The sequence below is a fragment of the Mustela nigripes genome, chromosome X (genome assembly GCF_022355385.1).
Source record: "Mustela nigripes isolate SB6536 chromosome X, MUSNIG.SB6536, whole genome shotgun sequence".
Classification (NCBI taxonomy): domain Eukaryota; kingdom Metazoa; phylum Chordata; class Mammalia; order Carnivora; family Mustelidae; genus Mustela; species Mustela nigripes.
The window spans coordinates 32,975,883-32,990,681 of NC_081575.1; the positions used below are offsets into that span (position 1 = coordinate 32,975,883).

The 14,799-nt window shown below is 41.3% G+C and overlaps 1 protein-coding gene across 5 annotated transcripts in view; it reads right to left on the reverse strand.

The window, feature by feature from the left end:
• Nucleotides 1–2,564: 2,564 nt before the first annotated feature.
• PLS3 (plastin 3) overlaps nucleotides 2,565–14,799 on the reverse strand; it is an 84,283-nt gene continuing 72,048 nt past the window's right edge. For 4 of the 5 annotated variants that reach the window (XM_059386336.1, XM_059386338.1, XM_059386337.1 and 1 more), the window contains exons 9-17: nucleotides 14,589–14,731; nucleotides 12,027–12,122; nucleotides 8,193–8,388; nucleotides 6,943–7,021; nucleotides 6,033–6,147; nucleotides 5,669–5,802; nucleotides 5,208–5,331; nucleotides 4,863–4,987; nucleotides 2,565–3,789 (exon numbers count right to left, since the gene is read on the reverse strand). In XM_059386336.1, coding sequence (XP_059242319.1) covers nucleotides 3,657–3,789; nucleotides 4,863–4,987; nucleotides 5,208–5,331; nucleotides 5,669–5,802; nucleotides 6,033–6,147; nucleotides 6,943–7,021; nucleotides 8,193–8,388; nucleotides 12,027–12,122; nucleotides 14,589–14,731 — 1,145 coding nt within the window. In that variant the 3' untranslated portion in view covers nucleotides 2,565–3,656. Of the gene's footprint in view, nucleotides 3,790–4,862; nucleotides 4,988–5,207; nucleotides 5,332–5,668; nucleotides 5,803–6,032; nucleotides 6,148–6,942; nucleotides 7,022–8,192; nucleotides 8,389–12,026; nucleotides 12,123–12,395; nucleotides 12,423–14,588; nucleotides 14,732–14,799 lie in introns of all 5 variants that reach the window. The other variant, XM_059386340.1, reaches the window with a different exon arrangement.

Sequence of the window (14,799 nt, forward strand, 5' to 3'; positions counted from 1 at the left end):
GGGGTTGGGGTAGTGGACATTGGGGAGGGTATGTGCTTTGGTGAGTGCTGTGAAGTGTATAAACCTGGCGATTCACAGACCTGTACCCCTGGGGATAAAAATATATGTTTATAAAAAAAGAAAAAAAGGCAGTTCTCTCAAACACATATTATGAAGTGAAAGAACCAATCTGAAAAGGCTACATACTGTATGGCTCTAACTACAGGATATCCGCAAAAGGCAAAATTAGGGAGACAGGAAAAATATCAGTGGTTCCCAGGGGTTGGTGGATGGGGACGGATGCATAGGCAGAGCACAGAGGAGTTTTAGGGCAGTGAAACTATTCTCTAGGACGCTGTAATGGTGGACAGGTCATCATATGTTTGTCAAAATCCACAGAATGTACAGTGCCAAGAGTGAACGCTGATGCTAACTGTGAACTTTGGGTGATTATGATGTGTCAACGTAGGTTCATCAATTTTGAAAATATTTATTTATTTATTTATTAGAGAGAGTGAGTGGGCGCATGAGCAGGGTTGGGGGTGCGGGAAGGGCAGAGGTCAAGGGAGAAGCAGGCTCTCCAGCTGTGCAGGGAGCCCGATGCTGATGCCGGGCTCGATCCCAGGACCCTGGGATCATGACCTGAGACTGAAGGCAGACGCTTAATGACGGAGCCACCCAGGCGCCCCTAGGTTCATCAGTTTTAACAAATGTACCACTCCAGGGGAGGCGTTGATAATCAGCTATGCATTTGTGTTGGGGGGTGGTACCTGACAGCTCTGTACCTTTCACTTCATTCTGCTTTGAATCTAAAGCTGCTCTAAAAATAAAGTCTACTAAAAAAAAAAAAAAAAAGCAGTTCTCGGTATCAATGACATAACCCTCCTTACTTTTGAGAATCAGCATTCCCTTTTTACGTTCATCAGCCAATTATACTTATTTGAATTGGGTAATCAAATCCTTTGCCCATTTTTCTTTTTTTAAGATTTTATTTTTCAGTAATCTCGACACCCAGCGTGGGGCTCGAACTCACAACTGTGAGATCAAGAGTCACATGCTCTGCCGACTGAGCCAGCCAGGTGCCCCTGCCCATTTTTCTTTCTTTTTTCTTTTTTTTTTTTTTAAGATTTTATTTTATTTATTTGACACAGAGAGATCACAAGCAGGCAGAGAGGCAGGCAGAGAGAGAGGAGGAAGCAGGCTCCCTGCCGAGCAGAGAGCCCCATGCGGGGCTGGATCCCAGGAACCTGAGATCCTGACCTGAGCCGAAGGAAGAGGCTTAACCCACTGAGCCACCCAGGCGATCCCTGCCCATTTTTCTAATGGAACTTTTTTTTTTTTAAGCAGAAGACAGGTTGTTAAATGGGATTGTCCTTATCAGTTTCTCTATATGTTTGTAGAAGACTTGCCTTTTGCTTACTCATTAAAGCTGCTTTTATATTAAGAAAATTAACCTATCATATGGACCAAATGTTTGTGTCTCCCCACCAAGCTAATCCCTCATGTGATGGTATTAGGAGGTGGGGCCTTTGGGAGGTGCTTAGGTCATGAGAGTGGAGACCCTTGTGAATGGGATTTGTGCCCTCACCAGAGACCCCAGAAAGCTCTCTTGATCGTACCTCCATGTGAAGTTAACAGCTAGAAGGCCTTCTATGAACCAGGCAGCAAGCACCTTGATCTTGGACTTCCCAGATTGCACAGCTGTGAGAAACAAATGTGTTGTTTATAGGCTACCTAGTCTGTATTCTGTTATAGCTGCCCAAATGCACTTAAGGCAATGGGACTCAACTCCCCACTCCACCCCACCCCCATCCCTGGTCATCTATATTTTGACTTTGCTTATTGTATTGATTTATATAAGTTTCTTTTTTTTTCCCCCCCAAAGCAGAATTGTCAAATTTCTTATTCTTTTATTTTAGGTCTTTGGGGTTTGTGTCATACTCAGAAAAATCTTTCTTACTCGAGCTATAAATACAGTTGTTTGTACCATCACCATGCAGTTCGTCAAAGGACTGTATTACATATTACTCATTTGCACAAAGCCTTAAAATGGTACCATAAACCACTGGTTGTCAACTAGGGATGACTTGGCCCCATATGGGACCTTTGGCCGTGTCTGGAGACGTATTTGTTCTGTGCATTGGGGCTGTGTTAAGGACATCTCGGGGGTAGAGGCAGGAAGGCCAAGGAAAACTCCTACTGCGCACGGGCCAGCCCCTCCCCACCGCCCCCCAGCAAGGAGTCAGCCAGCCCCCAAAATGTTGATGACCAGAAAGATAAGAAAACCTGCCAGGGACCAACTCCCGTCTCTGGCTCCCCCATTGTTCAGGTCTTTTGTATAACACAGAACACTGGAAAGATGGAGTGAGAGGAAAAAAAGAAAAAGGGAGGAACCGGATAAGGAAGTTAGAGTAAGTTGGAGAAGGCCCTCTGACCCCACTGGGGCTCTCCTTCATTCAGCTCCAAGAGCTTAGATTGAACAGACATCATTTTTGTACAGTACATCAGAAAAAGAGAACATCGGGGGGAAAAATCTGGCAAACATGACTGGCAAACCGCGAAGGGTGGAAACACGAGAAGACTACTTATTATGTAAATGCCTTTATTGGAACTAATACATTGCTACCAGATTACATCACTTTTCAGAGTTAGAGTAACATTATGATCTTGGAAACTATAGCAAACAGCTTGACAAAGCAAGAGTACATTACGTCCTACATACATATTTTATTTTTTAGCGACCACATCTCCTTGTTTTAGGTGGAAAATTAGAAAATTTATGGTACACTTAGCATGCTTGGCCTACCGTCTCCTGTCTACATTCTGAGCACGCTCTCTCCTCAAAAGTGTCATATTCAACAGCATTTTAAATCTAAAGAGAGAGTTTGACGATACAAGTTTTTAAAACAAATAAGCATATATGGAACCAAGTGTGTGAAGACAAAATATGTCAGCTGTTTACAGCTTGGGTGTGAGAGGGTAGATGCAAAATCAAGGTACACTTTTTCTCTACCTACAATGTATGGTTTTTACGTACTTGGAGACCCCTTAAAAAAAGTAGCAAAATCAGCAGTCTTATTTAATGTAATCAAAATATTCTTAAATGTACAAAAAAGATCACGTAGAAAGAATACTGTAAAAAGATACTGATCTTAAGAATAAAAGAATATGAAAAGCTTCTATTACTTCTGCCAATGTTCTGTACTACAAAGATAAGCAAAGGATACTCTTATCCAGATACCCTCTGAGCCCAGTTCTCAAATAAGAACTAGCATCCTGGATGGAAAAGCAAAGTTATGGCCTAATGGTATTCATATCCAATCATCTAAGCAAGTCCCAAGAGGCGGACATTCTAAGGGGGTGGCAAAGATACACAGAAACGACATACAGCAATGGGAAATGTCACGGGCAGCGATCTAGGAGGAGAGAGTAAATGATCCGGCCGTGAGTGCATTTCAGGTGTGCCTGACAAATCCAACTGTGACTATGGGAAAGAGGAGCTGTTGCCATTAAAACTCTTCCCCTGTGAGCTCTCAAGATGAGGAATCTTGTTCATCAAAACTATGAGTCCTTGCAGTGACCATCAGTTCTTTAAGCCATGACCGCTTCCCCTGGAAAGAGCTGACCTGCTAATCATGCACCTGGGAGCAAGGCTGTTTTTATTCGAATTGGTTATTTTACACCCTCTTCATTCCCCTGCCCATCAAGCATGCAAACACAGTCATGACCATCTTGGGCTTTACTTCCACGAGGTCTTCTGGGAGAGCATACACCCTGGCTCCGATTCTTCTAGCCATTGACACAGCGTACCTATTGTCAGAGGAAACAAAAATCAAGACGAACCTCTTGTTAGTCAAGGACATGACAGGAGACATGTTTCCTATTGTAAAATCATTTGGCTGGGAGGGGAAACTTTCATATTGAAACTTCGGAGTGGTACCATTTTAGTTTTTGAGGTCACTCTTAAGTGACCCTGGTTTTTTGGCTCTATGACTTAGGGATGATTTTATTCACCCCTTCTCTGCAATGAGAATTAATTTTGAAGCTGATGCGATACAAAGATGAGAAAAAAAATTATCATTATCATTTTCTCCCCACTGAGCAGGGAGCCTGACATAGGGCTCGATCTCAGGAGTCCAGGATCACGACCTGAGCAGAAGGCAAATGCCTCACTGACTGAGCCACCCAGGCGCAAGAAACTTTCAAGACATAGTTTCAGTGGAGGCTTAAGCATCCTGCTCATTTAGGGACCAAGATAATAAACTCAACATATGTAGGAAAGGGGATCTGTGCACAGTAAAAAAAAAAAGGCATCAGTAAATAATGCGTTTTGAAAAAGAGCAAGACAGAAGAATATTCTTAGCCTATCTTCTCCTTGTTGTCAGATAAAGTATATAATTTTGGTAATTCCCTAAAGCAACAGCTGATTGAGTGCCTATGACGTCAGGCACAGTCTAGGCTCTTATATCTTGTATTCATATCAAAATCTCTAAGATAAGTATTATTGCTCCCTATGTACTGATAAGGGGTCTGAGGCTTGGAGAGGTTTCCCTCAGGTGACACCACTCTTTTTTTGGTTCTGTTTTGCTTTTTAAAGATTTTTAAATTTTATTTATTTATTTGAAAGAGAGAAAGAGAGAGAGAGAAGATGAGCCAGGGGGAGAGGCAGACTCCCCACTGAGCAGGGAGCCCGATGCGGGACTCGATCCCAGGACCCTGAGATCATGACCTGAGCCGAAGGCAGACGCTCAACCGACTGAGCCACCCAGGCGCTCCTAGGGCACCACCATTCATAAAGTGGCCGAACCTGAGCGAGAATGCAGAGCTGCCTGGCTACCCAAAGCCCATGGGTATTAATCATTGTTATCGTCAGTGTCTCTTACTTGGCATTATTGTGCTTGTCGTCTTCTGTCAGATTGCCACTCTTAACGAGGTCATAGTTTATGCAGCCCGGCTGGATGGCATCAATTAAATCCACAACGGCCAAACTGGAGCTGATCGTCTTGTCCTAGTGCCAAAGGACAATAAATCCGAGAGTTTCCGGTTTGTACAAGTGAACACGTGATTACTTGCATCAAGTTGCCACGCACCAAGCCCAGCAGGTGAAGAGAAGCTCATTGTTAGCCCAACACTAAATCACACTAACCAACCAACCAGAGGCCATCCTTCCAAATTACTGATCCTTTCTGGCAAACAGAACAGTTAATTGTCTAACATGCAATTCTTACCTTAAAACTCTGAATGGAAGTTGATTTTCCAGCTTCACTCAATGTTCTGTTCACCCAGCTCACAATGATGTCATCATTGGCTTTCTGCCCGTCTCCAAGGTCTTCCAGAACATTGAGGGTATATCTAGAAGGAGAAGTGAAAGAAGAGGTCCCAAGCTACTTCATGAGGAAAAAAACCAAAATGCACCTTCTGTACTAGTTTGACAGTGGCCGTAACCTAAAGGCAGTTGTGCTCTGGCCGGCACTCGGGCCGTCAGCACTCTAGCTAAGAGGTCTTTTTTCAAACGGATACACAGGCTGTTCAGCATTTTTGCAACTATCCATCACTTAAGCTCACTTCAGAGTCTAAATCCAAAAGTTTCCAAGGTGTAGTCATTGACACGTCTATCTGAAAATGACAAGGGCCGGATCACAGACTGCTAGGACAGTGGTGCTTGAGCAGCTAAAACTGGGTGCCATACCTTCTCATCAGCTGCCAGACTAAAGCTAGAGTCAGGGTTTGGTTTCCATCATTCAGGTCTTGCCCTCCGATACCAACCAGGGAGAATTTGGCAGGATGCTTCCCCAATTCAACAGCATAGTTGCAGTTTTCCAGCTGTAAACCCACAAAAAAGCAAATGGTTGAGGATTTTTTTCCCATTGGCTTCATCTGTACACGTGAGTGAGTACTGAGGGCACACAAAGCTGGGTACTTAGCACATCGGGATACGTGAGACACAGCTCCTGTTCTCAGGAAGCTCAGATGCAAGTTTCCCAAGCAAAAGAAAGGAACTGGGACTGAAAACAGTTGCCTGTAACAACTGAATGCAGTAACTTCTGATCTACCTTTTTCATGTTGGCTCCGAGTTTCGGGTATGGAGGTTTATTAACCTTACTCCAGTCAACAGGAACTTTAATTCGTTCATACAACTGTAAGATTACAAGGGCGTCCTGCAGGTCGCTAAGGAATAAAATAAAGAATAAAATAAATAATAAAATAATATAAATAATTTCATCAGTGTTTTCAGACAGCCGGGCCTTTGTTTCCTTAAACACAGTAACAGTACACTGGCAACTGAAACATATAAGACCACAAATAAGACCCACGGCTCACATTTTCTAGCAGTCTATGCTAAAAATAGAGCTCACACCATCCTGTTCACTTAAAATACTTGAGAGCTTCCGGTTTGTGAGGTACGACTCTAGAAGCTGGGCACATAGGATGAAAACCCGTGGCCTTACACCAGAGTCAGAGAGAGAGTGACAATAAACAAGTTATGGATTGATAGATAATTTGATTTGGGGGCATATATACTTGCTATGAAGATGAAAAGAACTGGGGTTAGGGTTACAGAGCATTAGGTGGTGGTCAGGGTCTGAATCTGAGGATAGGAAGGGAGTAGGGCATTCCAGGTGGACAAGAACGTTCGAGGCTGAGAGAACAGTGAGTACAAAGGCCTCAGGACATCATGGACAGTGCACTTAAGTCTTTCCCTAGTCTCTGTTACAAAATGTAAAGGATCTGTTTCGTAGGATGTCGGAAACAACATTCATACACTCTTTCTCTTAATGATCATGTAAAGAAAGAATCTGGGCTTCTGTGTATTTGGAAAATGATAATGGATGTCACCATTCAAAATCTTCCAACCTCAATGACCAGTGTCAATGAACATCTAGAAAATGTTTAGAGCTATAATTCTTTCTGCGGCATCCATTCACGCTGTTCCTAACTGATCGTAACAGTAGAAAGGCTTACGCGTAGAGATGGTTTACATGGGGATTAACTCCAAGAGAATTCATCCAGTTACGGAAGGTTCTTTCTTCACGAGTTTCTCCTATTAAGAATATTTACAAAATTTAGATATTAATTAAACACCTTTTATACATGCATATAATATCAGTTCTAGCTAAGGTGAATTCATTTCCTCTGTGCAAATCTAGAGGTATTCTCTAATACAAATCTCCAAATATTTTCTCTAAATACATTCTCTCTAGGTATAGGCTTATTTTAAAAAATTTGCTGACTTATTTTAGAATTGAAGAATACAACTTTATAACCAGTTAAACAATTTAGAGATTTATGAATTTTTTATAATCTCCTCCCCCTTCTAAGGATTCCCCAATATCTCCCCAAATCCCCATACCTCAAAAGTAACTGATGTTATCGGTTTTACCTTTAAAGAAATTTGGGGGGGGGTCTAACTTTGGGGCAGCGAGCATATGAACCCTCTATACTCATGAATTTACACCTTCCCTCTACATATTTATAAATTATAAGCTACACACAAGCACTTCTTTTACATGCCTATATTACAGCTGCAAGTTACATGAAACTTGAAAAGCCTAAAATTTAAAAATGTTATAGTCCTGCCAGGGGATATTCAAGGGATGACTACTACATTTGCTCATTTTTGAATCTTATACTTCATGTATTTATAATCTGGAAAAGGTAAACTCTACCTTCCCCAAACTCAAATAATTGCCATACATTAATCATTTTAAAGATTTTATTTTTAAGTAATCTCCACACCCAATGTGGGGCTCAAACTCACAACCCCTAGATCAAGAGTTGTATGCAATACCGACGGAGCCGGCCAGGTGTCCCAGTATTATGATTTTTTGAGTAGGTAAATAGAAAAGGAACTGGGGCTAATTCTGTCTGGTTAGTCTGAATGTGGAAGAATGAAATAATATCATGAACCGATAGGTCAAATTTAATGCATATATACATTTTTCTAGTGAGGGGTTTAGAAGGTGATCTATTTCTAAAATACTAAAATAAAACTGGTTTACTAAGCTAGGTGAACCTTGCTTTATAAGGTTCCCAGTATCATCCGTTTCCATCAGCTGCCACTTTTGACTCAGCCCTCAGGTCTACTTCCAGCAGAGACTTGCTAAAGGAAAGTGGGGAAGGAAATTTATTAGGCCAAGATCCTAGAATCATCGTGGCCTATGTATTTCTGGTCTGTAGTCCCGCACATTAGAATGTGAGAAAACTTCAATTACCTTCCAATAGAGTCCAGTCAATGTCCTGGTTCTCGGGCTTCGTTAGTGCCGGGTATTTATTAAACAGGTTAGCCACAAAGGCTAAGTTCAGTTTGGGGTTTCCACTGACAACATCAGCCGGGGTGACAAACTGTCTGCACCCCAACTTGTCTGCTTGTTGAAGCATACTCTCAGCTCTCTTCAAATCATCTGTTTCCTGTTGAAGTAAAAGAAGCAGCCATCTTTTAAAAGGCTATACTAAAAACATAGACCTGTTTCCCTACAATGATAGGCTGGATATACAATTCTACTTTCTCTTAGCCGACATATGGTACTTATTATAAAATTGTTTTGAATGCAACAGCAAAAAAAAAAAAAAAAAAAAAAAAAAAAAAAAGTTGGTTGTATTTGAGTGCAGTACCTCAAAGGCACGCTAGGTGGAACCAGATCATTTCTCGAAGGACAGTACATTTAATTTAAATGGGATTACATCGCTCCTGTGAAAACTCATCAAGAAAAAAGCTAAAACTGTTGAGATTTTTCAACTGGGCCCTAAGGAAGGTGTAAGACTGTAAAGGGTAGAGAAATTATGAGAACATATTTAAAAGATAATCATCAAGAATAGCAGTTTCCAATAATTTAATTTCAGGTTTAAACTGTGTATTTCAAATTGTAGTTTTCCTCTGCAAGGATTTTTTTTGGGGGGGGGGGGTGGGTTACGGCTTGTTTGACTTAACTTTTCCACTCAGGCAGAAGCAGAGTTGCTCATTTCTGTAAAGAATACTTACTTCGAACTAATTCCCATGACTCCTAACTTGTTACCCGTCCCCCACCTCCCCCATTCCTCCCCACCCCCTCCAACCCACCCCAAAAGATGAGTGCCCAGCTCTGGATTAACACAGGGTTTGGTGAAGAATTTAAGTTATCCAATCATTTCAGCCTGATGTAAAAAGTATAGTTTCTCAAACACCCACTATGCCCACATCCCAAGGCTACAAGTAAAAAACCTGGAGCTGTGGGAGGAACGGGTGCTTTTGGATCTGTTTCTAGTGACCTACACTTGGAAAGGACAGAGTGGCAGTCTGGGCACTTCCTACATATACACGGTACAGTTTTGCCCGGGGGCAAACGTAAGCACTTCTGTGGAACAGTGTCATGGGAGGAAGGGTTTTACAATCTGGTGAGAAAAGAAGAGATAATGATAAATGAAACTTGAGGAATGTTACTTTTAAACTAAAGCTGCCCAGAATGTATAATTTGACAATCTTAGCTTTGTCTTCAATGGGTGATGCTATCTTTAATTAGTTTTTTAACCCCCGGTGAGGTGCCTTGATTGTACAAGACTCCAGAACAATGTGTATTCATTGTGTTACCCTTGTTACCTTCTGCAAAACAATCAGTAACCACTAGCGGATGGGCAGTTGCGTGGGATTCAACCTTTCTTCAGGGTTCTCTCTGAGCATAGTGAGTTCCTCTCATAGAGCCTATTTTATTTCTTGTAATCTGTCAGTTATTACTTTAATATTGTTTGCTTTATGCTATTTACCAACTTTAAATTGTCAAATATACAATAATGAAATATAAAAAATCAAATAAAAATATATATGAAAAACTAACTTCAGCCCCTACCTCACACCATATGCAAAGTTAACCCCAAACATACTATATTTCTAAAGGTAAAACCTCAAACTATAAAACTTCTAGGAGAACACGTAGGAAGAAATATTAGTGACCTTATGTTAGGCTAAAATTTCTTAGATACAACACCAAAAGCATGATCCATAAAAGAAAAAAATGACTAAATCAGACATTGCCAAAATTAAGAACGTCTGTTCTTTAAAAAACACATTGAGAGAAAATTTGCAAATCACATATCCAATCAAGGCATTGTCTCCAAAATACATAAAAACACTTAAAACTTGCTAATAATAAAACAAACAATGCAATTAAAAATGGGCAAAATGTTTGAACATGATGATACAAAGATGGCAAATAACCACATTAAAAATATTCGACACCATGTGTCATTAGGGAAATTCAAATTAAAACCACAATGACAGATCATTTGGCACCTGTTAGAATGATTCAAGTTAAAAGGACTAACCACACTAAAGTATTGGTGAGGATATGGATGAACTGGCACTTCTGTATACTGCTGGTAGCAATGTAAGATGTACAACCACACTAAAAGTGAATTGGTTGCTTCCTAACATACCCGATTACTCAGCCATTTCATTCCTAGGTATTTACCAAAGAGAAATGAATGCATGTATTTATACAAAGAGTTCTCTATGTTCAATAGCAGCTATATCTGTAATAGCCCCAAACTGGAAACAATCCAAATGCTCATCAACATGTACATGTGCAAACAAATGGTGGTATATCCATTCACTGGAATATAATTTAGCAATAAACAAGGAATGCATTTATGATACATGTGACAACATGAGTGAATCTCAAAATACTACACTGAGTGAAAGAAGCTAGACAAAAAAAAAAAAAAGCATACATACTGTAGGGGTCCATTACATAAAACTTGTAAAAACTCAAATGAATATAAAGCAAAAGAAAGCAAATGAGTGGTTGCCTGGGATGGGGGAATATAGGATGGGAGCCGGAAGGCATTACAAAGGATCATGAGAAAACCTGATGTGATAATGGATATAAAAAAAAAAAAATCAATCATCAGTCAGTTAGGCCCTAAAGAAGGTAATAAAGCTGAAAAAGATGAAGAAGGACACGGACTGACAAGGGAAAAGTGTGAGCAAAGGCTCAGAGGTAAAATGAGTGTTGGGGGAGGGCGTGGGGGTAGAGACTAGCGGGGAAGAGCACTCGCCGGCAGACCATGCAGGGCCTTAAATGCTAAGCAGAACACTTCAGACTGAAGTCTAGAGTCAATGGGGAATCCTTGAAGGATTCTGGGGAGGGAAGAGACAAAGGAGTGTTTGGAGATCAACCAGGGAAGAATGAATGCAGAAGAGCGGTCTTAAAATCAGCATCAGTTGGCATACTAGTGCCATTTACGCAGGCCCAAGGTCACCCGGTGAGCCTGCTCGGACAGCTGCCCCACGCACAGGACAGCTCCTGATCCATACCAAGTCACCTGAACCAAAGAATCTCACATCTCACATCCAGACAGAAATAGAAGCACACAAGTCAGTTACAAATTCAGTTCTGATAAGGGCATTGTAAGTGGTTTAGCCCATGTTATCTACTGGATCCTACTGCCTACTGGGCTAGAAACATGGATTCTCTAAATTAGTACAATGCATTCTATACCTAATGGGTACAAAGAACGCACCAGGGGATCACAGAAACTTAAGACTAAATTGTCTAGTCCAACTCCTTCCTTTATGGATGAGCAAAGTGAGATCCAATTTGGCGAAGAAATCTGTCCAAGGTCACTGAACAACTGAGTGATATAACCAGGGAATATGGTCCATGAGTAAGTCCCCAAGTTGGATCTGCAGTTTGTAAACATAGTCATGTTACTCTCAACACACGAAGACTACAAATGCATATATGACTATCTTGTCATTACATCTCTCACTGTGATTATAATCCAAACACTTGGAAAAGGTTAGTTTCTAACACTTATTTCCTGACCCTGGCTTTGAATATTTTATGCAATCAATACAAGCCAATAGCGCCATCGTTATGGAACCCATTAATAAACTACCAAAATACACCAAAGCTCATCTTTCGGTCTTTGAATTATACCCACAGCAATAAATTTTAAAACAACGCTCAAAATTTTTAACACCATTACATGCGATTACCAAACTTCTTGTTATTGAGAAGAAATTGACAATCATTTTGTAAGACTGTAGAATTCAAATGAACACTTATACTTACATTGAAACCTGACATGTTAATATCTATCCGCGGTTCACCTTCCTTTTGTCCTTTTGGTGCAATTTGATTGAGAAGGTGGAAATAGGCTTTGGAATCCTATAAATGAATTGAAAATCTCAGTGAGATCACATCTACAAAGAATGAATGTATCCCATTGTCCTATGTTTGGAAGGATATTTGCACGAGATTTTGTGAGAATATATGGCACAAATTGCTGTCTTCTAATCTAACAGATCTTTCCCCCAGAAAAGTCCAGCCATCTGGCCTACTCTCTGCCTTGAATATGGATAACTGGATTTTATCATGACTTTATAACTGATTAACATTGCCAATACAATAAAGCTAGTAAACACAGAACTAGTTCTGTACCTTCACTGAATTACTGAAGTCAATAAGCTTGGCAGATAAAACAAGCAAGAAAAGAAAGGAGGAGCAGAAATCCAGGAAGCATAGGGAAAGAGAAAATAGACAGGTTACATCATTACGAAACACAATATATACCATAACCTATGGAGAAGAGATTAGCTATGTTAAAGATGTATTTAACTGTAAATTTAAATGACATTTTTAAAGTAACACTTGAGTTGGTGAAGTAACATTTAACCCTGTATGACCTGAACATAGTTAACCAAACAAGATATTTATTTTAACTAGGCTCCCAGTGCAGGGCTTGAACTCACAACCCTGGGATCAAGACCTGAGCTGAGATCAAGAGTCGGACGCTTCACCGACTGAGCCAGCCAGGTGCCCCCGAAGATTTTCTTTTGTTTTAAGCTCCTGAACTCATCCATTGTTTGAATGGTTTTACATGGTTAGGTGGATTCAGGCTATGTGGACCCTCCACAGAGGACAACTTGAAAACCACAGCACCAGGGCAAACACTTCATAACAGTCTTCAACCATGTCAAGTAAGCGTTTGCCTTGAGGGGAGAGAAACTGGGGTCAAGACTCCTTAATCCTGCTGAATTGGAAGATGATCCTCCCAGCAGTGATCAGATTCTGTTACTGAACCTTGACAGTCCAGACATGCTTATAAGGAACGTCTCTTCCAGCAAACTCGGTAGATAACCGGCACCATAATCACCTGGGGGAAAGCTGTTCAATACACAGGTGACTGGGTTCAGCCCCAAACCTACCAAATACGAATCTCTGGGAGCTGCATTTTTCAGAAACTCCCTGAATGAGGTGGATACAGAATGCCGGAAATGACTCTAAAAGAGGGGAAAATCACGCCAGTGAAATCTACTTCAGAGCCATTCATGAAGTGCAAAGCCAGATCCTGCCGTGAGCAGGCACAGGATTTGCCTTCCCGTAATTGTGCATTACCGTTGTGAAAGCGCTTGTGCTTACAATTTCTTTCTAATGGTGCATGAGCAGCTCATAATCTAATCCTCTGCCCTTGACAAGAGTGAGTAAAAAGAGCAGACCCAGCAGGGTCTTCTCCCCCAGAAAGGGCTGTACAGGGCAAAATTACACTTGGAGTATAGACCAAATGGAAGCCTTTCTTTTTCACATTACTAACAATCCTTTGCTTTTTAAAAAGATCCACAGCAGGCTCCATTTTTAAACAATATTTCCTTTTGTACCTTTCAAAGAGGTCCCAAACAGAAAATCCATTTAAGAGTGGTTTTTAGGAACACAGCTCGTGCATAAAGCAAAAATATATACCCGACCAAACATCTTGTGTAAGTTAAAAGAAGAGGTAGAAGGCCTGCTGGTTTTGTCATTTGGGAGCTATCCTTAACTGTCACTGGTGAAACCAGTAATGGAAACATCCCAAGGTTCCCTCTCCCCACTGAGCACATCAATAAGATAACAGACTATAGTTTTCATAGCCCCGTGGGTCAGTGACATCTGCTGAAGATCCTTGAATTTGTTCCCTGTGTCCCAACACTCAGATTTGGGAGAGAGTGGAGTCAATGAATGAGAATTTTTTTTTTTTTGCTATCGTAATTTTGGGCCCCCTCTTTGGGAAGCTACCAACGTCTCCTCCCTCTGCTAGTTTTTTCCTTACTGCTTTTGAGACGTGAACGCCAAAATGTAACACAAGAAATGTTTGAAGGTCTTTTATGTGGCGGGTCTTGGGGTTAGAAGTGGGCTTTGGTAGGAGGACCATAGGACAGGGCTGAGGTAGAAGAGACAGCCATATGTGAGCTCATCACTACCCTCATGAACTCAATGGCTAACGGTGGGAGCACATGATGGAAAGAGGCCAAGTAAGAAAGGAGGAGAACCCTGGGGCCCTTTCTCTTTCTCCCAGGATTTATTAACAGGTACCCTGAGGTCTGAGAAAGGCAGTTAGGAAGAGAGTGGTCATGGCCCACCCTTTGGTACTCCATGTTTAACAGGGAGCAGAACAGAAAGCGTTAGGACTATAATACTTTGACCATTTGCCACAGAAGGAGAGTCCTTCTAGGTTTCAGCTCTCCTGAAATCTACCATCAGCGCCAAGGGCCAACAAGGCCTGGCAATATCCTGGTAGGATTTTCCCTCTGTCTGGCTGGTAGTCACCCAAGCCATCGTATCCATGCCCAAAGGTATGAGGGTTCCTTGCATGGTTACCTTGATGTCAGCACTGAAGTTGTTGATTTTCTGCCAGCCTGAGTTTTCCAAGTGAAAGTTTGCCCATCTGAGCAGAAGCTCTTCCGGAGACAACTTCATAAGCTCCTCCAAAGTCTCACCATCTCGAAGTAAGGCAGCCAAGGCTAGAAGGGAAAAAAAAACCCACAACCAAGATATTACATGACAATGGTCATTACAAGTTCATTCGTTC